Source organism: Triturus cristatus, chromosome 10, assembly GCF_964204655.1.
Source record: "Triturus cristatus chromosome 10, aTriCri1.1, whole genome shotgun sequence".
Lineage (NCBI taxonomy): Eukaryota > Metazoa > Chordata > Amphibia > Caudata > Salamandridae > Triturus > Triturus cristatus.
In genome coordinates this window covers 238,824,676-238,845,574 of record NC_140593.1, presented here as the reverse complement: position 1 = coordinate 238,845,574, position 20,899 = coordinate 238,824,676, and the positions used below count along the sequence as shown (strand labels likewise).

General features: G+C 46.0%; 1 protein-coding gene across 1 annotated transcript in view; it reads left to right on the top strand.

Annotated features, from left to right (window-relative positions):
- ASNS (asparagine synthetase (glutamine-hydrolyzing)) overlaps window positions 1-19,477 on the top strand; it is a 245,567-nt gene extending 226,090 nt beyond the window's left edge. The window contains exon 12 of the mRNA XM_085630875.1: window positions 19,091-19,477. Within this exon, the coding sequence (XP_085487001.1) occupies window positions 19,091-19,300 (210 nt within the window). The 3' untranslated portion in view covers window positions 19,301-19,477. The remainder of the gene's footprint in view (window positions 1-19,090) is intronic.
- The last annotated feature ends 1,422 nt before the right edge of the window (window positions 19,478-20,899 follow it).

Sequence of the window (20,899 nt, the reverse complement as noted above, 5' to 3'; positions counted from 1 at the left end):
GTTTAAAAAACGGGGATTCCTACAGATAGCAGTAGTCGAGTGACGATTAAAACACCCCTCCACAAATTAAAAATGTGTTAAAATAGACCCAACAGAGACTAATAAATTAAAATAAGTCTCTCTTACGGTGTAGGAGCCCTTAACTAACCAATCATCTGCGCATCGGCGCACCCTTTATCCCCTAAAATTCACATACCAAAAAGAAGCTAGAATGCTTCTTCACTCCTCGCCATGGCTGGAAAAATATGACTGACAGATGGAAGCCGGGACATCACTGCTGGCTCTGACAGGCACCACAGGATGAAGGAGAGGTGTCCAGAATGAACTACTGCAAACAGGGCAGGTAAGCTGTTTAGAAGAAAGGGGTTCCTGCATATATCAGCAGTCGAGTGAGAATTTAAAACACCCCATCACAAAATGTTGTTAAAACAATAGTTAGACCCAACACAGACTAATATATGTTTTTTTAAACTCTTTCTTACAGTGTAGGAGCTCTGCAGCTCTGCTGTCAGAAACTAGGGGTTGTTCCATCTCTAAATGAGGCAGGACAACTGAGATGTTAAGGGATGGGGTGTCTGCTGATTTTTGGCAGATGCCCATTATCATCCACCCCCAAACTGTGTTAATTCTTCTAGTTAATTCTTCTGAACATTGACTCATTTTCATATTCACCTACTTACCAAACCCCATAAACATGCACACAAGCTTTTCATCCCGTGAATAAGCACATTTACTTACAAGCCAGGCCTGCTGACTTTGCCAGTGCTATTTTTTTTAGGTATGACATAATCACATATGTGACATACATGAATAATTATTGTATATAATATACAAGAGGAAACTAGGGGTGACTGATTGACTTTGTTATTGATTGATTGAGGGAGACGGAGTTGCAAGCATCATGCCTCAAGCATGGAATTGAGCTATCTAATGGAATATCTTTATTTTATTGCTAGCCCCCATTCACTCTAAGAAATAAAGTGCTGAGTGTGCATGGTGGGCTGTAAGGCAAGCATTTTATTGACGACATCCTTTCAAAGAAGGACGCTGCCTGACACAGACTTTGCGCCTGTACAAATGATTTCATGCATGGAGACAGTTGTCAGCATTACAAAAACAAACAAATCTTGACATCTGAGCACAGTAAAATAAACTTGTTTCATTTGTTCTAAAGCAGTAATCATAAATTAACACAATATAAACACCAAATGTTTGTTTATCACAGTAAAAGGATTCAAAATAATGATATCAGTGTTTGTGCCTCGAATTTAAATTTTCAGTGTGGAAAGGCATAGAAAGCAAATACAGGCCGACATAACGATTGAAGTGAGGGATGTCAACTTCTACAAGACAAGAGTTTATGATGATATAGTTTACATCATTGGATAACATTGGGTTACCTTATTATATTTAATAAGTGATAACGTTTGTGTGGGAGCAGATAGGAATCAGTCACGTCCAGTGCAGGAAAGAGTGGTGGGACGGTGGGGCAGGGCAGGGGAGGTGCGGGCAGGTGGGGGAGAAGTCAACAGATGACGGAATAGGGAAAATAAAATAAATAAAACCACTTACCTTGCGGTGTGCGCATCGCCGACTCAGCGATGTGTCGAACGCCAGGCAAGTGTTTTCCTGTTTGTTTTTGATTTTCCCTATTCCGTCGCCTTTCGACTGGAGTGTCATAGATTGGAATGCCATACACTGGAATAGCGTACAGTGTAGTGAAGTACAGTGGAGTTGGATACAGTGAATTTGCATACAGTAGAGTAGAGTTCTGTTGAGTGGGGAACAGTGACGTGGCGTAGACTGGAGTGGCATACAGTACAGTGTGATAAAGGGGAATACCATATAGTGGATTCCCATATAAGAGGGTGGCGTCCAGTAGAATAGTGTAGAATAGAGTGACATAGAGTGGCTTGGCGTACAAGTGAGTGGCGTACAGTGGAATAGCTTAGAGTGCTGCGGCATACAATCGAGTTGCGCACAGTGTAATAACATACAGCCTAGTAGCGTACAGTGGAGTGGCGTAGACTGGGTTTGCATCCAAAGTAGTCCTTACAGTGGAGTTGTGAATATTGCAGGGGGGTATAGTGGAGTGGGGTAGAGTGGAATAGCACATAGTGGAGTTTCGCAGAATTGTGTTTTCCAATGGACTAGCATAGAGTGGAATAACATACAGTGGAGTGGTGTAGAATGGAGTGGCATACAGTGGAGTAGCGTGAACTGGAGTGCCATACGGTCAAATAACGTAAACTGGAGTATCGTAGAGACGAATGGCATATAGTGGGATAATGTAGAGTAGAGTGGCGTAGAATCGAAGACTGTATAGTGGATTCATGTACAGTGGAGTGGTGTACACTGCAGTGGTATACAGAGGAAACGCATAGAGGTGAGTGGATTATAGTGTAGTGTCCTAAAGTGTGGTGGGGTTTGTATGTACTAGACATTTTGGAGGACTGTACATTAGCAAGTTAGCAACTTGCGCTGCATTGCGTTTCTGTACCTGTACCAAGCAAAGCAGGGTGATGCATGGTGGGTTTGTGTAGTTTGGTAAATGTTATGTAAGTATTGTGTTGCCCTTTCAACACTATGCATAATGCAAGGGTAACACAATAGAACCCCAAATGTGTCACCCTAGTCATATATTGTGCCATGGTAAACCACAGTAAGTTAACAGTATACTGCGGTATATAGCAGCAACAAGACAGTGTATGCTTGGCTAATGTCTGCCTTTACAAATTTAAATGGCAGCCATAATCCTTTCAGTAGACTTTTGGATTGTTGTGGCCTAGGGTCTTAAACATAGGTAAGTAGTAGGTTCTATTATTGTTCCTAACCTATTACTATTTTTATAAATGGAAATAGGTATGGGATTGTTTAAATACTTTTCTATACATTTATTTAGCCAGTTGATGAAGTACTGTGGTAGGCCCTTGCACTAAACGTACACAAAATGTGTGAAATAGTGTGTATTATAGTGTTTTTTCAAATTTTTTTACATTTGCTTTTGTTATTTTTTTTTAGGCTACCGCAGAACTACCTATGTAGTACCAAGGGAGACTCTCGGTAATCCATAATATTTTTAAAATATATACAAACTTCTAATTATATTTCCCTACCTATTACTACTTTAAGTAAGTGGTAATAGGTAGGGAAAATATATGAAACCTAATACTTACCTATATTTAAGGCTCTAAGCTAGAGCACTGACAAAATGGCCTTACAACAACAAGGCTTCCTGCAATTTTTGTAAAGACAGTCATTATCCAATAAGATAATTACTTGTCATCGCTGTGTACCACGGTCCTACCTCAAAACTATCTCAAAACTATTGCGCTAACAGATATCGCACATCCGTAGACAATGATATTTTTTTCAAATCTTGTATTTTCAGCGAAATTACCAACAGAGTCCAAACAGTTTAAGTTTATTTTTATTTTGCATAGTTAACTAAAACCATTGCAATATTAATACTTAAAAGAAAAATACGATTTGTTTTAAATACAGCCAATACATTTGTCCGCCTTATCTGCCTTTTTAGTTCTTACAGTTGCTACAGAGACATCTTTATTAAAACCAGTTAAAAGCCAAAAGTAGAAAATTAATTGCAGTTTAAAATCACAGTTTTAGCTCACTTGATGCGGTGATGTGCTGTCTCAGATTTTCTTTGCTCCAGCCATATTTGCTCATTTGTCACATCGTTCAAGTTATCTCGACTTGTTGCAGGATTTATCCGAGTTTTGGACTATACCATTTCCAGCTGAAAGGCAATATTTCTCTCCACGTGTTCCCATACCTGGTGTGTCACGTAGTTTGGTGCTTACTTTCCCCCCATGTTAAAGAACAGTAGATGTTTCAGCACCCAGGCTAATGTGCTGCATAGCTAAATACGTATAAGGTCCCAAAGGCGAGACTAATTGCATTGCAAATGCTTGTTGTTCTAGCATTTACATTGGTTGGGCAATGTATTCAACATAGTGTAGATTATCATACACTTAGCAAGAAATAATTTTCAGAACTTTTGCACTTGTGTTTGAATTTTATGTGAGTGTTCTATGGTGTTCTTTCTGTTGTTCATCTTATTTGGAGCAGCATAAAGTCATTCCACAATGTTCCATTGATGAAATAAAAGGCTTAATGCCATGCCTGGATAATATGTGTGCAATGGAATGCCCTGCAGCTCTTTAATCAGGGGTATTTAAAATAATGAGCTCAGGTAGTAGTAAATCCCAAAGGTTTCCTCGCTGTTCGTCCTGGGGCGCAGAATAATTCATTAATTCCAATTCTACAGCTTGACGCCTTACAGGGGATGAAAAGAGGCGAGGACAGGCTGTGCTTCCTTCCTTGTTCCAAGGCTTGCTTTGAAATCTCTGAACCTCTCTGGGTTCTCCTTAAATGCTCTGCAGACATTGTTCTTATGCTGTCACCTTGAGTATTATCACACCGCAGCTCGGCTTTTCTCTGTCCCAATTCAGACGCTGACATGCTTTAGTTACAGCGAATTTCCTTTCTTATGTATTTTAGAGATAGAAACAGAGATGGTGAAAGACTGAGAGATTGTGTGTGAAAATATAGGCAATGTGGCCTATTCATTTTGGAGTGTATAAGTTAGCACTCCTGTATTTTTACATAATTTTATATGCCTTTGTGAAAATGCCCACCAACCATGTATTACTATACATTTAGAATAAATTGAAAGGACTGCCCCCTCTTTCCACTTGTACTAATAGAGAGTTGGCTGTTTCATGCCGATTCCGGCATGTAAGGGTACGAAAAGAGTTGTTGTACTACTTCCTGTACTTCTGGAAGCTTTTATGAATCTGCCCCAGTGTTTCATTTGTACAGAAACAATGGTTTGCACATCACAGGTTTTCTTGTTTCCTTCCCTTGAAGGCTATATCAAGTTGTTTGCATGAGCTGTTCCCTATCTAGTGCCTAATTCCAGTACAGCTCCTAAATGCTGTATATCTAGATGAGCTCACAAACATTTACATGCTCAGCACGTGGAATTGGGTTACTACCACATAAATTAAATAGCAGTCACAACAATTCCCTCCATGTCAGGACCAAGTGAACGTTGTACATAGATCTCCAGTGCTTAATTTTTGCAGGTGTTGGTCACTTATACTCATTGTTGGGGACTGGGACATATTTTTCATCATCAGACTTAGACCCTTAAGAGCCAGAAAAGGCAGCAAAGAGATAAAGAGAGACATGAAAAGGGTGACAAAGTGAGAAAGCAGACAAAGAACCTGCAAGAGTGAGAAAAAGAGTCGGGAAGTGTGATGTGATGGATGGGAAACAACCTTCACAATGCAGTCATTACACCGCACTACCTTTACAACGCAACATCCTTTACATCGCATGCCATCACAACGCAGCCATCACAACGCAGCCATTACATCGCATGTCACTACAACGCATGTCATTACAACGCATGTCAATACAACGCATATCTTTACAACGCATATCATTACAACGCATAGTTTTTACCCTTACACTAACCAACACTTACCCTACTGTTGCACTCACTGGAGTGGGAATAGTAATTTTTACCCTTACACTATCCACCACTTACTCTACTGTTGCACTCACTGGAGTGGGAATAGTAATTTTTACCCCTACACTATCCAACACTTACTCTACTGTTGCACTCACTGGAGTTGGAATAGTAATTTTTACCCCTACACTATCCAACACTTACCCTACTGTTGCACTCACTGGAGTGGGAATAGTAATTTTTACACCTACACTATCCAACACTTACCTTAAATGCAATGTAATGGTATGCATTGTAATGGTATAATGCGATGTAATGGTATAATGCGATGTAATGGTATAATGCGATGTAATGGAATGCGTTGTAAGTGTAGTTTTAAAAATGCGTGTGATGGCATGCGAAGTAAAATCATGCATTGTAATGGATGTTGCGATGTAAAAACTGCGTTGTTCAGGCATGCGTTGTAAATGTTTGCGTTGTACCATTATACATTTGTGATGGACCAAAGAGACACTGTGGACTCAAAAGTAGGAAGCCTTTGTATACAGTAACCCTAGCATTTGTCACAACCTCATACAGCTTGAGGTGTGACACTCCACTCAAGCAGCTTCAGAAATGCCTCACTCAAACTTTAGGGGAAAGGTCAGACTAATAGCCCAGGTGCACATCACTTAGGTTGTCTAGTGACACTTAAAATTTAGCTCCAACCATCCCTCACACAAAATGAGCTTTGGCACAAAATGCCTACATCCTTCCTCTCACAGGACACAGAATTAGGATATGTCTCACTACATGGGTAGAGCATGTAGCCAGAGGGTGAGATGATACTGGACCAGCTGTAACTGCTCTTGGTAGCTAAACATGGGAAGGAACTAGCTGAATCTCATCTATATTCCAGCCTAAATCCCCCAAAACATAATGTCCTCCACAGCTGGCATCCTCCTAAGCCCCCTGTCCGACTGAGGTTTTCAGTACAGGGCCCCAGTGATCTCTCTACTCTGGAATACTGCTCCTATTTCATCCAAGTTCTCCTCAGACTCACTACAATTCACTGGGTCACCTTTCTACACAACCTTCTCCAACGTGCAGCCTGATCATTGCACAAATCAGCTCAGAGACACTTATCAATCCGCACACTGCCACTCCTTGAAGGGAATACATACGCCTACTAGCAAGATACGCACATCTTTTCAATGGTCTTGTTCGGTCGGCTTGTGGGAAAATGTGCCCATAAGTTGGAGCACTGTCCCTCACCAACAGCACCAGGCCTCGAGGTCTCATAGATACAGCTTGGTAGGTCACAAAGAACAGTGCCCTTTCATCTTCCAGTTCATGATATACATACACCAAAGAAAGCTCTACTCCTGTTATTCCCGGCTTCTCTTCACTTGGCACATCTACCCTTTAGTCATTCTTTCTGCTGCTCCACAGATCCACACGTATGTGCTGAAGTCCAATCTCTCTGCTTAGCCAATGCAAGCTATCAACATGATGGTTTGTCTGACGCTCGGGACCCAAACCTGAGAATTGAACCAAATGAAAAAAAAATCAGAAAACTGCTCAGAACCGAACTTTTCAAACTTGTCTACAACGGAGTCCACGCAGTAAATGGTTCACAACTAAAGCCCGCTGGATACAATTCTACCTTCACGATCAGACTTCGGCGATCCCCTCCATTGAGCTAAATTGTTCCCCCTTCAAGACTACAGCAGTCTAAATAATGAAAAGCGAATTCCAGAGCTCTACAAAACTTGCAAATGCATATAGAATTCATTTTCAACATTTCTTGATTTTTTTGTATTTTTTTAATCAGTGAATTGGGTATTCTGAAGAGTCTTCGGAGGCCCCTTTCTGGAAAGCATAGTCTTCCCATCCTAAATCTCTGAAATCGGTCTTGATTCTGGGATCACAACAGCCTCGTATCAAAAGCCTAGCTGGTGCCCAGCCAGAGGCCCGATCTGCGCATGTGCACATAAATACATCACATTGTACAGCACGGTGGACATGGGACTGGTGCTGTCTGCTAGTGTGCTGCTAGTGCCGACAGCAGCAGAAACAACACGATGGCTCTGGGCTCTGGCTAGGGGTAGATGGATGCCCGGCACCTCCATATCCCAGCCAAGAAGCAGTGGACCACTTCTACTCTTGGGAAAGGGCAGGCAAGGGTGCTGTCGGGCCTGAAGGGAGTGGGAGAAGGGAGATCATGACAGGTGTTTCCACAAGCAGTGCCAACATTTGTTTGATTGTGGGAGGTGCTTTACGTTCTTGAGGATCAGTGTGATTGCTGGTATTGCTTCTGTGGATAGTGAAACCTTGTGTAGCTCTTTACTGAAACAGGCGCCGCATAACCTTCTCGCCACAGCCCTGCAATTGAGTCGGGGCACTGCTCAAAACTGAAATCCTCAGTTGTCAAGCATTGATTGATTGAGGATCTGGAATAGGCAGCTATTGAAGAAAACTGTCTAGGAGACCCTTCCTTTCATCCAGCTAGACTTTAAGCGCCCTTGCAAAGTTTCTGAGCAGCTTTTATTTTACTTTTTTGCAGATTTATATAGCGCAAACTCGACCCGAAGGTTTTGGATCGCTTTACATGAGCAACAGTTACGATTCACCATGGCACATTCATTATTTCAAAACCAAGTCCTGGGCACACGTATAGGGATACAGTTATTACAGTTGTAGTGTTAAATTAGTACAGAAATCAAAGGAGGTTGACACCGGTAGTTCCATGTATTGAATGATGTTTATGCAAGTTTAGAGTTCATCAAAGCAAAACGCCAGCCGACACGTGTTTCGTCAACAGATATACCTGTGACTCTTCAGGGCTGATAGTGCGCTATGGTTTCGTGATCGACTAACCGGTGATAATTCCAACCCGGTTGACGGGTATAAGTGCGAGCAAAGGGTGTGGCGATCGATAAAATAGGGAGTCACACGGGCGGGTGCGTCCGTGTTCAGCGGGGCCTGTACGAAGCAGAGTCCAGCCTGTGTACGTCTCGCTTCCGAAATCTTCACTACAGCCATAATAAAGTTGCAGCCTTCCACCATTCACTCCTCCTCCTGCCCATTTGTGTCAGTTATGGCTGTAGTTGCACAGAAGTCAGTAACTGTTAAACATGGTCATCAGATTCTGTAAAAGAAGGCAGGAGCTGCTGAGAGCCAAGGGGGTTGTAAACCTTCTGTGTCTCCCAGTAAGCTTTTCTTTTAAAAGAAAAGAAAATTAGAACAATCCACTCTCAAGGTGCATAATGTTCCAATAGCCTTATACACCACTAACTATTCTAGCCATTACAAGAGCCATCCAGTGAATGATGTCACAAAATTTCAAAACCGCAGCCCTCATCATCAAACGAAGCAACATACTAGAATGCTTCTTGTTGAGGATTGCTTGTGATGCTGGACTTGGTAAAGAGAGCAGTTTATTTTCTCTTCACTGGATTGCATTTTTAAAGTCCAGCTCCCTAGTTATTGGCCCTCATCTTTGGCTCAGGCCAGTCCTGCTGCAGTTGACCTTCAATGTCAGTATAATATACCGCTTCATCAGGGTATAAAGCTGTTTGAACATTGTGCCTCATGCCAGCTATGATTAAAAAATGTTTTCCTGGATAATAGTGTGGGGTTTATTCTTTGTTCACATGCGGGGCTTCTAAGGCTTACCTTCCTATCAAGTTGCATCGTAGTAGAATACATCTTGTTTTACATATGTGCCTTCCTCTTGAAGACAAAACGACGGACCATAAAAAGAGAGGAGCAATATTAGAGACTGTTCTAAGTTCTTAGTAACTACTCGTCTGAATGTTGTCATTTAAGCATGAATTAGGGTCCACTGTGGAATAATGATTCTTTACTAAGAATGCCTCATTCTTTCAATATATACTTAAATATGCATAGCTGGCAGGTTATCACAAGTCACGTGTGACACTTCTAGGGATCCCTGGCTGTTTAGTATGACATTCTGAGACTTGTACTCTTTTGGTTTTAACATTTTAAGTATAAGTTCAAACGTTCCCACATAAACCACTGTCAGCTGGGAAGCTAGAACTGACTGAAGTAAGGATATAGGACCACTTTGAAGTTTTGTTGAAAATGTACATTTTGTGTCATCTGATACAGACTGTTAGACCTGTCAGCCCTTTGGGTGGTCCCTCCTCATTATTATTTATTTTGTCCCACTTCTGCCTCAAACCCTGTTATAATTTTTCCTTTTTGGGAACCACCAGACTTTTTAGTGTTGATGCAGGGTCAGGGAGCCATTTTCCCTACCCCTGGAACTTCTGTCTGAGGGCCTGAGACACAAAATGGTGGCCACCCATTGTCACCTGTGACATCACCAGAACCCACTGGAGGTTTCTAGAACCTTCTGTAACATTCTAGAACCCTGTGACAGTGGGAGGCAGTTTAGAATGTTGGGAGGTCATCTCAGTGGGGCAGTTGGCAACTGACTGGAGAAGAGAGAGGACAGATATAGAAGGAGGTCGGAGTAAGGCAGCAGGGGTGGAAACCAGTGCTTGGAGTGGGGTCCAGAAACCCACCCTTGATGCTAGTCCCTACTGACCAAGCCCAGCCTAAAGCCCTGTGTGGGACCAAGACCAGAAGAACCATCTTAAGGAACTGAACATTTGAAAAAGGCCTTAAAGAGGAAGAACAGCAAGTTCCTGACCTGTTCAGTGGTGTCCTCCTGGAGTCCTGACGTCGAGAAGCCTGGAGACCTGGGGCCTGAGGTAGAGAAGCGGCGCTGACAGAAAGCAGACGTCGTACCCGGAGCCGCCAGAGGTCGAGTGAGGGCGCCGACGGAGGTCGTGGAGAGGCGCCGGAGGTCGAGTGGAGATTCACCCGAGGTCGAGGTGAGGGCGCCGACGGAGGTCGTGGAGAGGCGCCGGAGGTCGAGTGGAGATTCACCCGAGGTCGAGGTGAGGCGTCGACGGGGGAGTGAAGTCCGCCCACCGGAGTCGCCGGAAACTGAGGTGAAGCGCGCCGGAGGTCGGGAGTGGAGATCGCACTCCGGAGGCACCCGAAAGCGGGGAGGCCGTGTCCCTGCGACGCCGGAAGGCGACATCGAGACGAAGCCGCCTCACGACATCGACACGGCGCCGAGCGGAGCCGAGCGGAGCCGATCATCGTGAAAAGGGCAGTAAGTGGTAGAGGGGGCGTCTGAGGCCCCATGGAGCCCTAAAAGACCATTCTAGGGGCTAGAGGGGTGTTAGAACCAGCCTGGGAGTGCCAGGGGTGAACTAAGACTGGTGCAGTGACATCTGTGAGGGGCTGTGTAGTTTGGGGGGGCCAGATCTTTAGGTTACCCTGGTTCTGCCTCAGCTTAGGCCCCAGCCTTGACCAATCTAGGTGGGACACCCCCATGCCATCCAAATGACCACAAGCTGTGTATGGGCAAAGTAAGACCAAGTTACCTCATGAAAGTGATCTGATCTATACTGTCATTGATTGCTTTTCCTTATTTATTGAAGGTGCTTTATTTATTGTCTTCCACTAATTTATTCCTGCACTGTATTTATTGTCTGACTGTATTTATTTGCCGTCTGTATTTATTGCACATCTATTTATTCTTTGCTTAATGAGGACCTGAACCTATTTATTGAAATTCCAAAGTAGCATTGTTTATTTGACCTGCTCTTTTAAAGGAAAAACCTATTGTATTGTATTTATGTTATGAAACCTGCAACTAAGAGAAACTAAGATAAAGACATATATATTTTCAACTTGTCTTCCATAATTTTTACGGAGTAGTGTCGTTTTTGGAACGGATGAACGCATGGTTATTGTGAGGGTGTGACGTACGCTTAACACGGTGCCTGACCCCCAACCGCTCGAGCCAAGCTACCACTGTGCTGGGAACCTGGTGACTGCTAACCCGGTTGCCCGGTTTCCAACATAAAATTGGTGTTCAGCGGTGGGATAGAGCTGTGCTTGCGTCTACTCAACAATAACTTTGGGTAGTCCATAGGCCTACACCGGGAGTTTTCTCCAAGCGGACTTCCTGATTTCGAGTTTTGTTTTTTTCCAAATTTACTTCTGGTTGTGGGAGGAGGTATTACAAAAGGTACCCCCCTGCATAACTTCTGTAAGCAACTGTCTTCTATCCTGAGTGGGCAATATGGTGTTTGTGTTGGAGGATGTGGAAACTTACACTGTGGCCCAACTCAGAGAGTTTTGTGAGCGAGAGGGGGTGTTTTGTCCCCAAGGTGCAAAGAAGGGTGAGCTCCAGACCAGCTTAAGGGCTTGAGGGGAGGCACGACGAGAAAGTAAGGTTGAGAAGGAGGATAGGGATGGAGAGCCTGTCAGCGAGGGGGCTGGTTTGTACCAACCTGAGGTGGGGAACCTAGTAGAGGGGCCCAGAACACTTTCAAGGAAGGGCAGCAGTGTCTCTAGTGGCGGCTTATCAGAAGCAGTATTAACTGACCGGAGGGAGAAAAGACAGCTTACATGGGAGTTGGCGAAGCTGGAGAAAGAAAAGGAGGAACGGAGGATGGCTCACGAGTTGAGGCTCAGGGAGATAGATCTCCAGATCCTACGGGTCGGGGCACACACTGTTCCTAATGGTGGCAGCGAAGAAAGAGAAATCACCAGGGAACCCAAACCCTATTTGCCAAAAGACATAGTAGCTAGCTATAGTGCGGGAGATGATATCGCCAAGTGGCTAGCGGCCTATGAGGTCTCTTTAAGAGTCCATGGGGTTCCAGAGAAATATTGGGGAGGGGGATTGTACAAATACATGCCTCCAGCTGGCAGGGATACACTATTGGCCCTAGAGCAGGATGAGCAGATCCACTACCCCACCATGAAAGTGGCGCTCGTGAGGAAGTTTGGACTAACACCCGAGAAGTACAGACAGAAGTTCCGGGGTAGCCACAAACTGGGCACACAGAATTGGGTGGATTTCCTGGACTATGCAAAGAAGGCATTAGAGGGTTGGATACAAGGCAGCGAGGTGAGGGACTACAAGGGGTTGTTTGATTTGATGTTGAAGGAACACCTGCTTGAAAAATGTTTCCCTGACCTGCGTCAACACCTGGTGGATAGCAAGCTGACCAATCCCCGGAAGCTTGCTGAGGAGGCGGACATTTGGGCTAGTACCCGGGTGTCCACAAGGGGGACTGGAGGGGACTCTCAAAAGACCGGACAGGGCGCCCCCCAGAAGAAAGAGGGAGGGGAGAAGAAAACTGAGTTCTCTAAAGGCCCCCAAAATAGTTTCCAAGGGAAGGGAACGGGATTCACCCCTAGGGCTAACCCACCCAGGAACCCTAATCCTGGCCAGAGTCAGCAGCCAAGGGTTGTCCATTGCTTCGAGTGCGGTGGTGTCGGACACTATAAGGGAGATGTGAAGTGCCCGAAAAGACCACCCCCTCCCATCGGAGGAAAGGCCCCCGGAGTAGCTAGTGTAGTGCTCGGGGAGGAGATGCCTTTAGATAAGGGAAGGGAGTGGGCGGGTGTCACTTTAGTGTCCCTGGGAGAACGGGAGATGGTTCCTAAGATCCAGGTGCCCGCAAATACCACAAAGTATGGGCAGTGGGTCACCATCAACGGCCAAAGAGGGGAGGCTCTGAGAGACACAGGAGCCAGTATGACTATGGTACGTAGCCAACTGGTGTCTCCAGAGCAGGTGATTCCCGATGTACTCCACCCTGCCGCGATGGCTGACGGCAGAATGGGCCACTATCCGGTGACCGAGGTCCCATTTGAATGGGAAGGGGTTGCAGGGTTGCTTCGAGTTGCCGTAAGCCTTGCCGTGCCAGTCGATTGTCTGCTGGGGAATGACATGGAGCATAATGCTTGGAAGGAGGTGGAATACCGGACTCATGCTGAGATGCTGGGTACACCTGACTGGGCCTGTGTCAGCACAGGGTCTGCGACTACCCGGAGGGGGAGTTCGTTTAGGCGGGAGCCTGGAACAAAGGCACCGCCGGCTGTCGACCAAGGGAAGAACCGAGGGCAGGAGGAGCCTGCCTCGGCATCCGCGCCCCGTGTGACGGATAGGCCACCGGAGGTGGTGGACCAGGAGTCCGCGGAGGGGGATGTTACCAAACTGGAGAACCTACCCATCCCGGCCAAGTGGCACGTGGAGGGAGGGCCGACCAGGGAGGAATTCTGCAAGGGCCAGAAGGAGTGTCCTACCCTTGAGGGACTGAGGCGACAGGCCGAAGCCCAGGCAGCAGGGAACGTTGAGGGGAACTATAATATTTACTGGGAGGATGGCCTCCTCTACAGTGAACCCAAGGCACCCATGCACGGATCGTCACGGGCCTTGGTTGCCCCTCAACTTTATCGAGCCTTCCTCCTGGAATTGGCTCATGAGATCCCCTTGGCAGGGCACCTGGGGCAAGACAAGACCTTTGCCCGGCTTGTCCCGCACTTTTATTGGCCTCAAATGAAAGTGTCGTCCGACACCTACTGCCGGACGTGCGTGTCTTGTCAAGCCAGTGGAAAAACAGGGGTGAAGCTGAAAGCTGCCCTGGAACAACTTCCTGTCGTTAGCACCCCCTTTGAAAGGGTGGGCATCGACATTGTGGGTCCGTTAGATCCGCCTACTACAGCTGGTCACAGGTTTATCCTGGTTCTGGTGGATCATGCCACACGGTACCCAGAGGCTATACCTCTGAGGACCATTACTGCACCTGTTGTTGCTAGGGCCCTGATGGGAATCTTTACCCGAGTGGGTTTTCCCAAGGAAGTTGTGTCTGACAGGGGGACCAACTTCATGTCAGCATACATGCGGGCCATGTGGAAGGAGTGTGGAGTGACCTACCGGTTCACCACTCCTTACCACCCCCAGACCAATGGTCTGGTGGAGAGGTTCAATAAAACCTTGAAAGGCATGATCAGAAGTCTGCCTGAAAGCCTGCGAAGGAAATGGGACGTCCTCCTACCCTGTCTATTGTTTTCTTACAGGGAAGTGCCACAAAAGGGAGTGGGCTTCAGCCCCTTCGAGCTTTTGTATGGGCACCCTGTGCGTGGACCTCTCAGCCTGGTGAGAGACGGATGGGAAAGAACTCCCAGAAAGCTTCCCCAGGATGTGGTGAGCTACATGCTGGCCTTCCGGAGCCAAATGGCTAAGTTGTGGAAGCAAGCTTCTGACAACTTGGAAGCCAGCCAAGCAGTGATGAAGGCGTGGTATGACCACAATGCTCACCCGGTGGAGTTGGAGCCTGGCCAGAAGGTGTGGGTGATCGAACCAGGAGAGCTTAGCGCCCTCCAGGATCGCTGGTCAGGACCCTTTGAGGTGTTGGAGAAGAAGGGTAAGGCTACCTACTTGGTGGATCTGAAGACCCCTCGCCAGCCCCTACGGGTGCTGCATGCCAACCGCCTCAAACCCCATCATGAGAGGCCCGAAGTCATATTGCTGATGGTGACTGACGGAGCAGAGGACGTGGAAAGCGAGCCTCTCCCCGACTTATTTGCGTCTCGAGAGAAGGATGGGTTGGTGGAGGGAGTGATTCTCTCCCCGTCCCTAACTCCTGAACAGCAGGAGGACTGCCGCCAGGTCCTGGGGCAGTACTCTTCGTTGTTCTCCCTTGTTCCGGGTACGACTCACCTGTGCGTCCATGACGTGGACACAGGAGACAGCCCACCTGTGAAGTCAAAGATCTACCGGATAACAGACAAGGTGAAGGCCAGCATTCACAGTGAAGTCACTAAGATGCTGGAGCTAGGAGTGATTGAACCTTCCAGCAGCCCCTGGTCCAGTCCGGTGGTATTAGTACCAAAAGCTGTACCACCGGGTGCCCAACCGGAACTGAGGTTCTGTGTGGACTACCGGGGACTGAATTCAGTAACCAAGACTGATGCTCATCCGATTCCGAGGGCGGATGAACTGATTGACCGGCTGGGAGCTGCCCAATATCTGAGTACCTTTGACCTTACTTCCGGGTACTGGCAGATCTCTCTGACTGATGGAGCTAAGGAAAGGTCAGCCTTCTCCACGCCCAAGGGCCACTACCAGTTCTGCGTGATGCCCTTTGGGCTCAAGAATGCACCTGCCACGTTTCAGCGTCTGGTGAACCAGATCCTCACTGGAATGGAGAGTTTCTCTGCTGCTTATCTGGACGACATTGCCGTCTTCAGTAACAGCTGGGAGGATCACTTGCGTCACCTGCAAGCTGTTCTCCAGGCCCTGAAACACGCTGGTTTAACGATCAAGGCCAGTAAATGCCAGATCGGGCAGGGGTCGGTAGTGTACCTTGGACACTTGGTGGGTAGAGGAGCGGTGCAACCCCTCCAGGCGAAAATCGAGGCTATCATGGCCTGGGAACCCCCCAAGACTCAGACTGGGGTCCGAGCTTTTCTGGGCCTCACCGGATATTACCGCCGCTTCGTGAAGGGGTATGGGACCATTGTGACCCCCCTCACGGAGCTTACGTCCAAGAAGCAACCTCGACGGGTAGTCTGGACGGAGGCTTGTCAGCAGGCCTTTGTGAAACTGAAGCAAGCCATGTGCGAGGCCCCGGTCTTAAGGGCCCCAGATTTTTCCAAGGAGTTCATTGTCCAGACAGATGCATCGGAACATGGCATTGGGGCAGTGTTATCGCAACTCAATGAAGAGGGTCTGGATCAACCCGTGGTCTTCCTATCCCGGAGACTACTTCCCAGGGAACAGAAGCGGAGTGCGATAGAGCGTGAAGCCTTTGCAGTGGTATGGGCTCTGAAGAAGTTGCGGCCATACCTGTTTGGCTCGCACTTCCTAGTTCAGACCGACCACAGACCCCTTCGGTGGCTGATGCAGATGAAGGGGGAGAATCCCAAGTTGCTAAGGTGGTCTATCTCCCTACAGGGAATGGACTTTCAGGTGGAACATCGGCCTGGAGTGGACCACGCCAATGCAGACGGTCTCTCAAGGTATTTCCGCCTTAGTGATGAGAACTCCCAAGGGGTTGGGTAGCTCTCCCCACTTTCAGCTGGGGGGGGACGCGTGTTAGACCTGTCAGCCCTTTGGGTGGTCCCTCCTCATTATTATTTATTTTGGCCCACTTCTGCCTTAAACCCTGTTATAATTTTTCCTTTTTGGGAACCACCAGACTTTTTAGTGTTGATGCAGGGTCAGGGAGCCATTTTCCCTACCCCTGAAACTTCTGTCTGAGGGCCTGAGACACAAAATGGTGGCCACCCATTGTCACCTGTGACATCACCAGAACCCACTGGAGGTTTCTAGAACCTTCTGTAACATTCTAGAACCCTGTGACAGTGGGAGGCAGTTTAGAATGTTGGGAGGCCATCTCAGTGGGGCAGTTGGCAACTGACTGGAGAAGAGAGAGGACAGATATAGAAGGAGGTTGGAGTAAGGCAGCAGGGGTGGAAACCAGTGCTTGGTGTGGGGTCCAGAAACCCACCCTTGATGCTAGTCCCTACTGACCAAGCCCAGCCTAAAGCCCTGTGTGGGACCAAGACCAGAAGAACCATCTTAAGGAACTGAACATTTGTTGTTCAGTGGTGTCCTCCTGGAGTCCTGACGTCGAGAAGCCTGGAGACCTGGGGCCTGAGGTAGGGAAGCGGCGCTGACAGAAAGCAGACGTCTTACCCGGAGCCGCCAGAGGTCGAGTGAGGGCGCCGACGGAGGTCGTGGAGAGGCGCCGGAGGTCGAGTGGAGATTCACCCGAGGTCGAGGTGAGGGCGCCGACGGAGGTCGTGGAGAGGCGCCGGAGGTCGAGTGGAGATTCACCCGAGGTCGAGGTGAGGCGTCGACGGGGGAGTGAAGTCCGCCCACCGGAGTCGCCGGAAACTGAGGTGAAGCGCGCCGGAGGTCGGGAGTGGAGATCGCACTCCGGAGGCACCCGGAAGCGGGGAGGCCGTGTCCCTGCGACGCCGGAAGGCGACATCGAGACGAAGCTGCCTCACGACATCGACACGGCGCCGAGCGGAGCCGATCATCGTGAAAAGGGCAGTAAGTGGTAGACGGGGCGTCTGAGGCCCCGTGGAGCCCTAAAAGACCATTCTAGGGGCTAGAGGGGTGTTAGAACCAGCCTGGGAGTGCCAGGGGTGAACTAAGACTGGTGCAGTGACATCTGTGAGGGGCTGTGTAGTTTGGGGGGCCAGATCTTTAGGTTACCCTGGTTCTGCCTCAGCTTAGGCCCCAGCCTTGACCAATCTAGGTGGGACACCCCCATGCCATCCAAATGACCACAAGCTGTGTATGGGCAAAGTAAGACCAAGTTACCTCATGAAAGTGATCTGATCTATACTGTCATTGATTGCTTTTCCTTATTTATTGAAGGTGCTTTATTTATTGTCTTCCACTAATTTATTCCTGCACTGTATTTATTGTCTGACTGTATTTATTTGCCGTCTGTATTTATTGCACATCTATTTATTCTTTGCTTAATGAGGACCTGAACCTATTTATTGAAATTCCAAAGTAGCATTGTTTATTTGACCTGCTCTTTTAAAGGAAAAACCTATTGTATTGTATTTATGTTATGAAACCTGCAACTAAGAGAAACTAAGATAAAGACATATATATTTTCAACTTGTCTTCCATAATTTTTACGGAGTAGTGTCGTTTTTGGAACGGATGAACGCATGGTTATTGTGAGGGTGTGACGTACGCTTAACACGGTGCCTGACCCCCAACCGCTCGAGCCAAGCTACCACTGTGCTGGGAACCTGGTGACTGCTAACCCGGTTGCCCGGTTTCCAACACAGACGAATCCGCATTTCTCTACCTATCAAGTAGGGATATTAACATCATGTATGCGAAATCGCCATCTATTTAGTGCTTGAATACAGCAGTCTGAAGTTGAAAGATGGGGAGCTAATTATGCACTGTGCCAGGAGGTGAAATAATTAATACAATGTGCAACATTTGAGTAACTTTCGATCTGTTTGAGCTTGGAACTATTTTAGTTTTTGTTGAAATCTGCAAATTAGGCAGCAGATAGTCAACTGTATGGCAAAGTGAATAATGTAAACAGTAATCATGCCAACATCTCTGCAGAAGCAAACGCCCACTATATCAGTGGCACAGCTTATATTGTACCATTATAAAAGTCTGTTCTTACTGAGTTAAAGGGACATTTTACTTTATTGAGCGGTAATCTAAGGTCAGTGTTAAGAGTGTAGTTAGGGTGTGCAATTTTCTTTTATGTTATATACTCATGAAGCCGTCACGTGATATCCCTAACTGCATATCCATTAATAGGAAGGTTTCTGGTTTATTTCATGCCCGAGCACGCTGGGCTTAATCAGGAGTCGTGCAAACCATGATATCCGTATTTCGATATGAATGGGTGAAAATCTGATGCATGGATGTGGAAACGAGTAGGTGACTTGACAGAAGGGCATATTCTAGTATGTATCGTCATTTATATTAACCAAAATCCATATTTTGAATTAAAAGTGCCTCTGACTGTCCGTTCATTGATATTAATTCCCCTGCTTGTAATTACTTTCGAAGTGAAATATAATCATTTAAAGCGATATGCAGCATATTTATTTTGGTTTTGCTGGTTCTTGTCTGGCATTTTCTATAATTTTATCAGAATACATTTACCAGGAATCCAGACTGCACAATGCATTACATAGTTTTTAGTCAATTCTACAGTAAAGTGCTTTAGTACTAATTCTGCTAATGTGTCCTTTTCTCTTACCTAGGTTGATGACTTCATGTTGGAGAAATCAGAAGAGACCTTTCCTTACAACCCACCTAGAACTAAAGAAGCCTACTTCTATCGCCAGGTTTTCGAGAAATATTATCCTGGGAATTCTGATTGGCTGAGCCATTACTGGATGCCAAAGTGGATTAATGCTACTGACCCTTCTGCTCGTACATTAAAACATTACAAGTCAGGTGCTACTGAATAGTGTTTTTGAAACCCCGCCCCCCAAAAAATCTGAAAGCATTTACATTGAATTGTAAAATATTTTAATAAACACTTTTCCATCAGTTTATTTCGAGAATGTCAGAAAATTAAACATCTAAGTTCTCTTATGTATTTATTGGTTGTTAATTAAACAAGAATTTGCTTTGATAATGGTAACTGATTTTGTGGTTAAAATGTGTTTTTGCCATTATTTTTATACATTCAACCTTCAGTCCCTTAAAATTGAAAATCCGAGTTAATCAGACCAATGAGTTTTGATTTAGTGACAGTGAACACAGGCGATGACAACAGTTGGCCATCAGGAAAAAATACTGAAGCATTGTTCTTTGGAGGTTTATGAGTAGAAGGAGTTTGCAACAACTGCTAAGGAGTTATGTGTCTCTTCCTTGAAAATATGCAGCCGAGTAGATCATCAGCAATTTCTAATACTTCTGTAGGATGCTTTGTTGTCCTTTATTTAGACATTAAGGGCCACATGTAGGTAATCCACAAATACCAAATTCTTAATACTGAATTTTACCGATTCGGTATTAAGAAATCGGTATTTCTTATGTAGGTAATGAATCGGTAAAACATACCGATTCCTTAATATTCTTTATTACCGAATCGGTAATACCGATTCGGTAATAAGGAATACCTACCCATTCATTCCTATGGGCTTGGAGGCCCATAGGAATGAATCTAAAGCCATTCTGTATTAGCGATTCGGTATTACCGAATCGGTAATACCTGGAGGTATTTCAAGGGTGCCAGGGTGTCCAAAGGACACCCTGTTGCACCCCTGAAATGTGCCTGTGTGCACATGTGGCTCACATACATGCCCTAAGGGCATGGATGTGTGCCACATGGCACTTAAAAAAAAATTCAAAAGTGCATTTTTAAAGGAATTCGTTAATTACCACCAACTTGACGTTGGTGGTATTTAACGAATTCTTAAAGCACATAAGCACTCTTTTATGTGCTTTCTACATTGCATTTACCGAATCTGTAAATACCGATTCGGTAAATACCGATTCGGTATTTACCGAATCATCTCCTACATTAGGAATGGCTAAATACCGGTCGGTAACCCTGAAACTTACCGAATTTCGGGGTTACCGACCGGTATTTAGCCACCTACATCTGGCCCATAGTTCTATGCGTTATGAAAAGATCAATGTAGGCAGAATAAATAACTTCAAGTTCTTTATTAAGTCATCTGAGTACAACGCCTCCAGTCTCGCCAGGGCAACAGTACCTTACATCTCACACAACTCCAACATTCTAAGCAAGCTCTTTCTCAGTGTTCTAAGGGGGCTACCACGTGGTAAAGATAACAGAGGAGGGAAACAGGTGAGGCCAAGGTTGATGCAATACAGTAATAATTATATCACATCTTCCCTCTATAACAAAAGAAAACAAAAAATTACTGAGGTGGATTGATGCTTGTTGGTGGACTCTGAACAAAAAATTGGGAAGAAGAAACCTGTTAATAAATGTTTGCAGTATGTCCATGACCGGCGAGGAAAGAAAAGAGCAAAACTAGCATACAGTTATATGGCATACCCAGTGAAAATACAACAGACCAAGGGTTGAACTA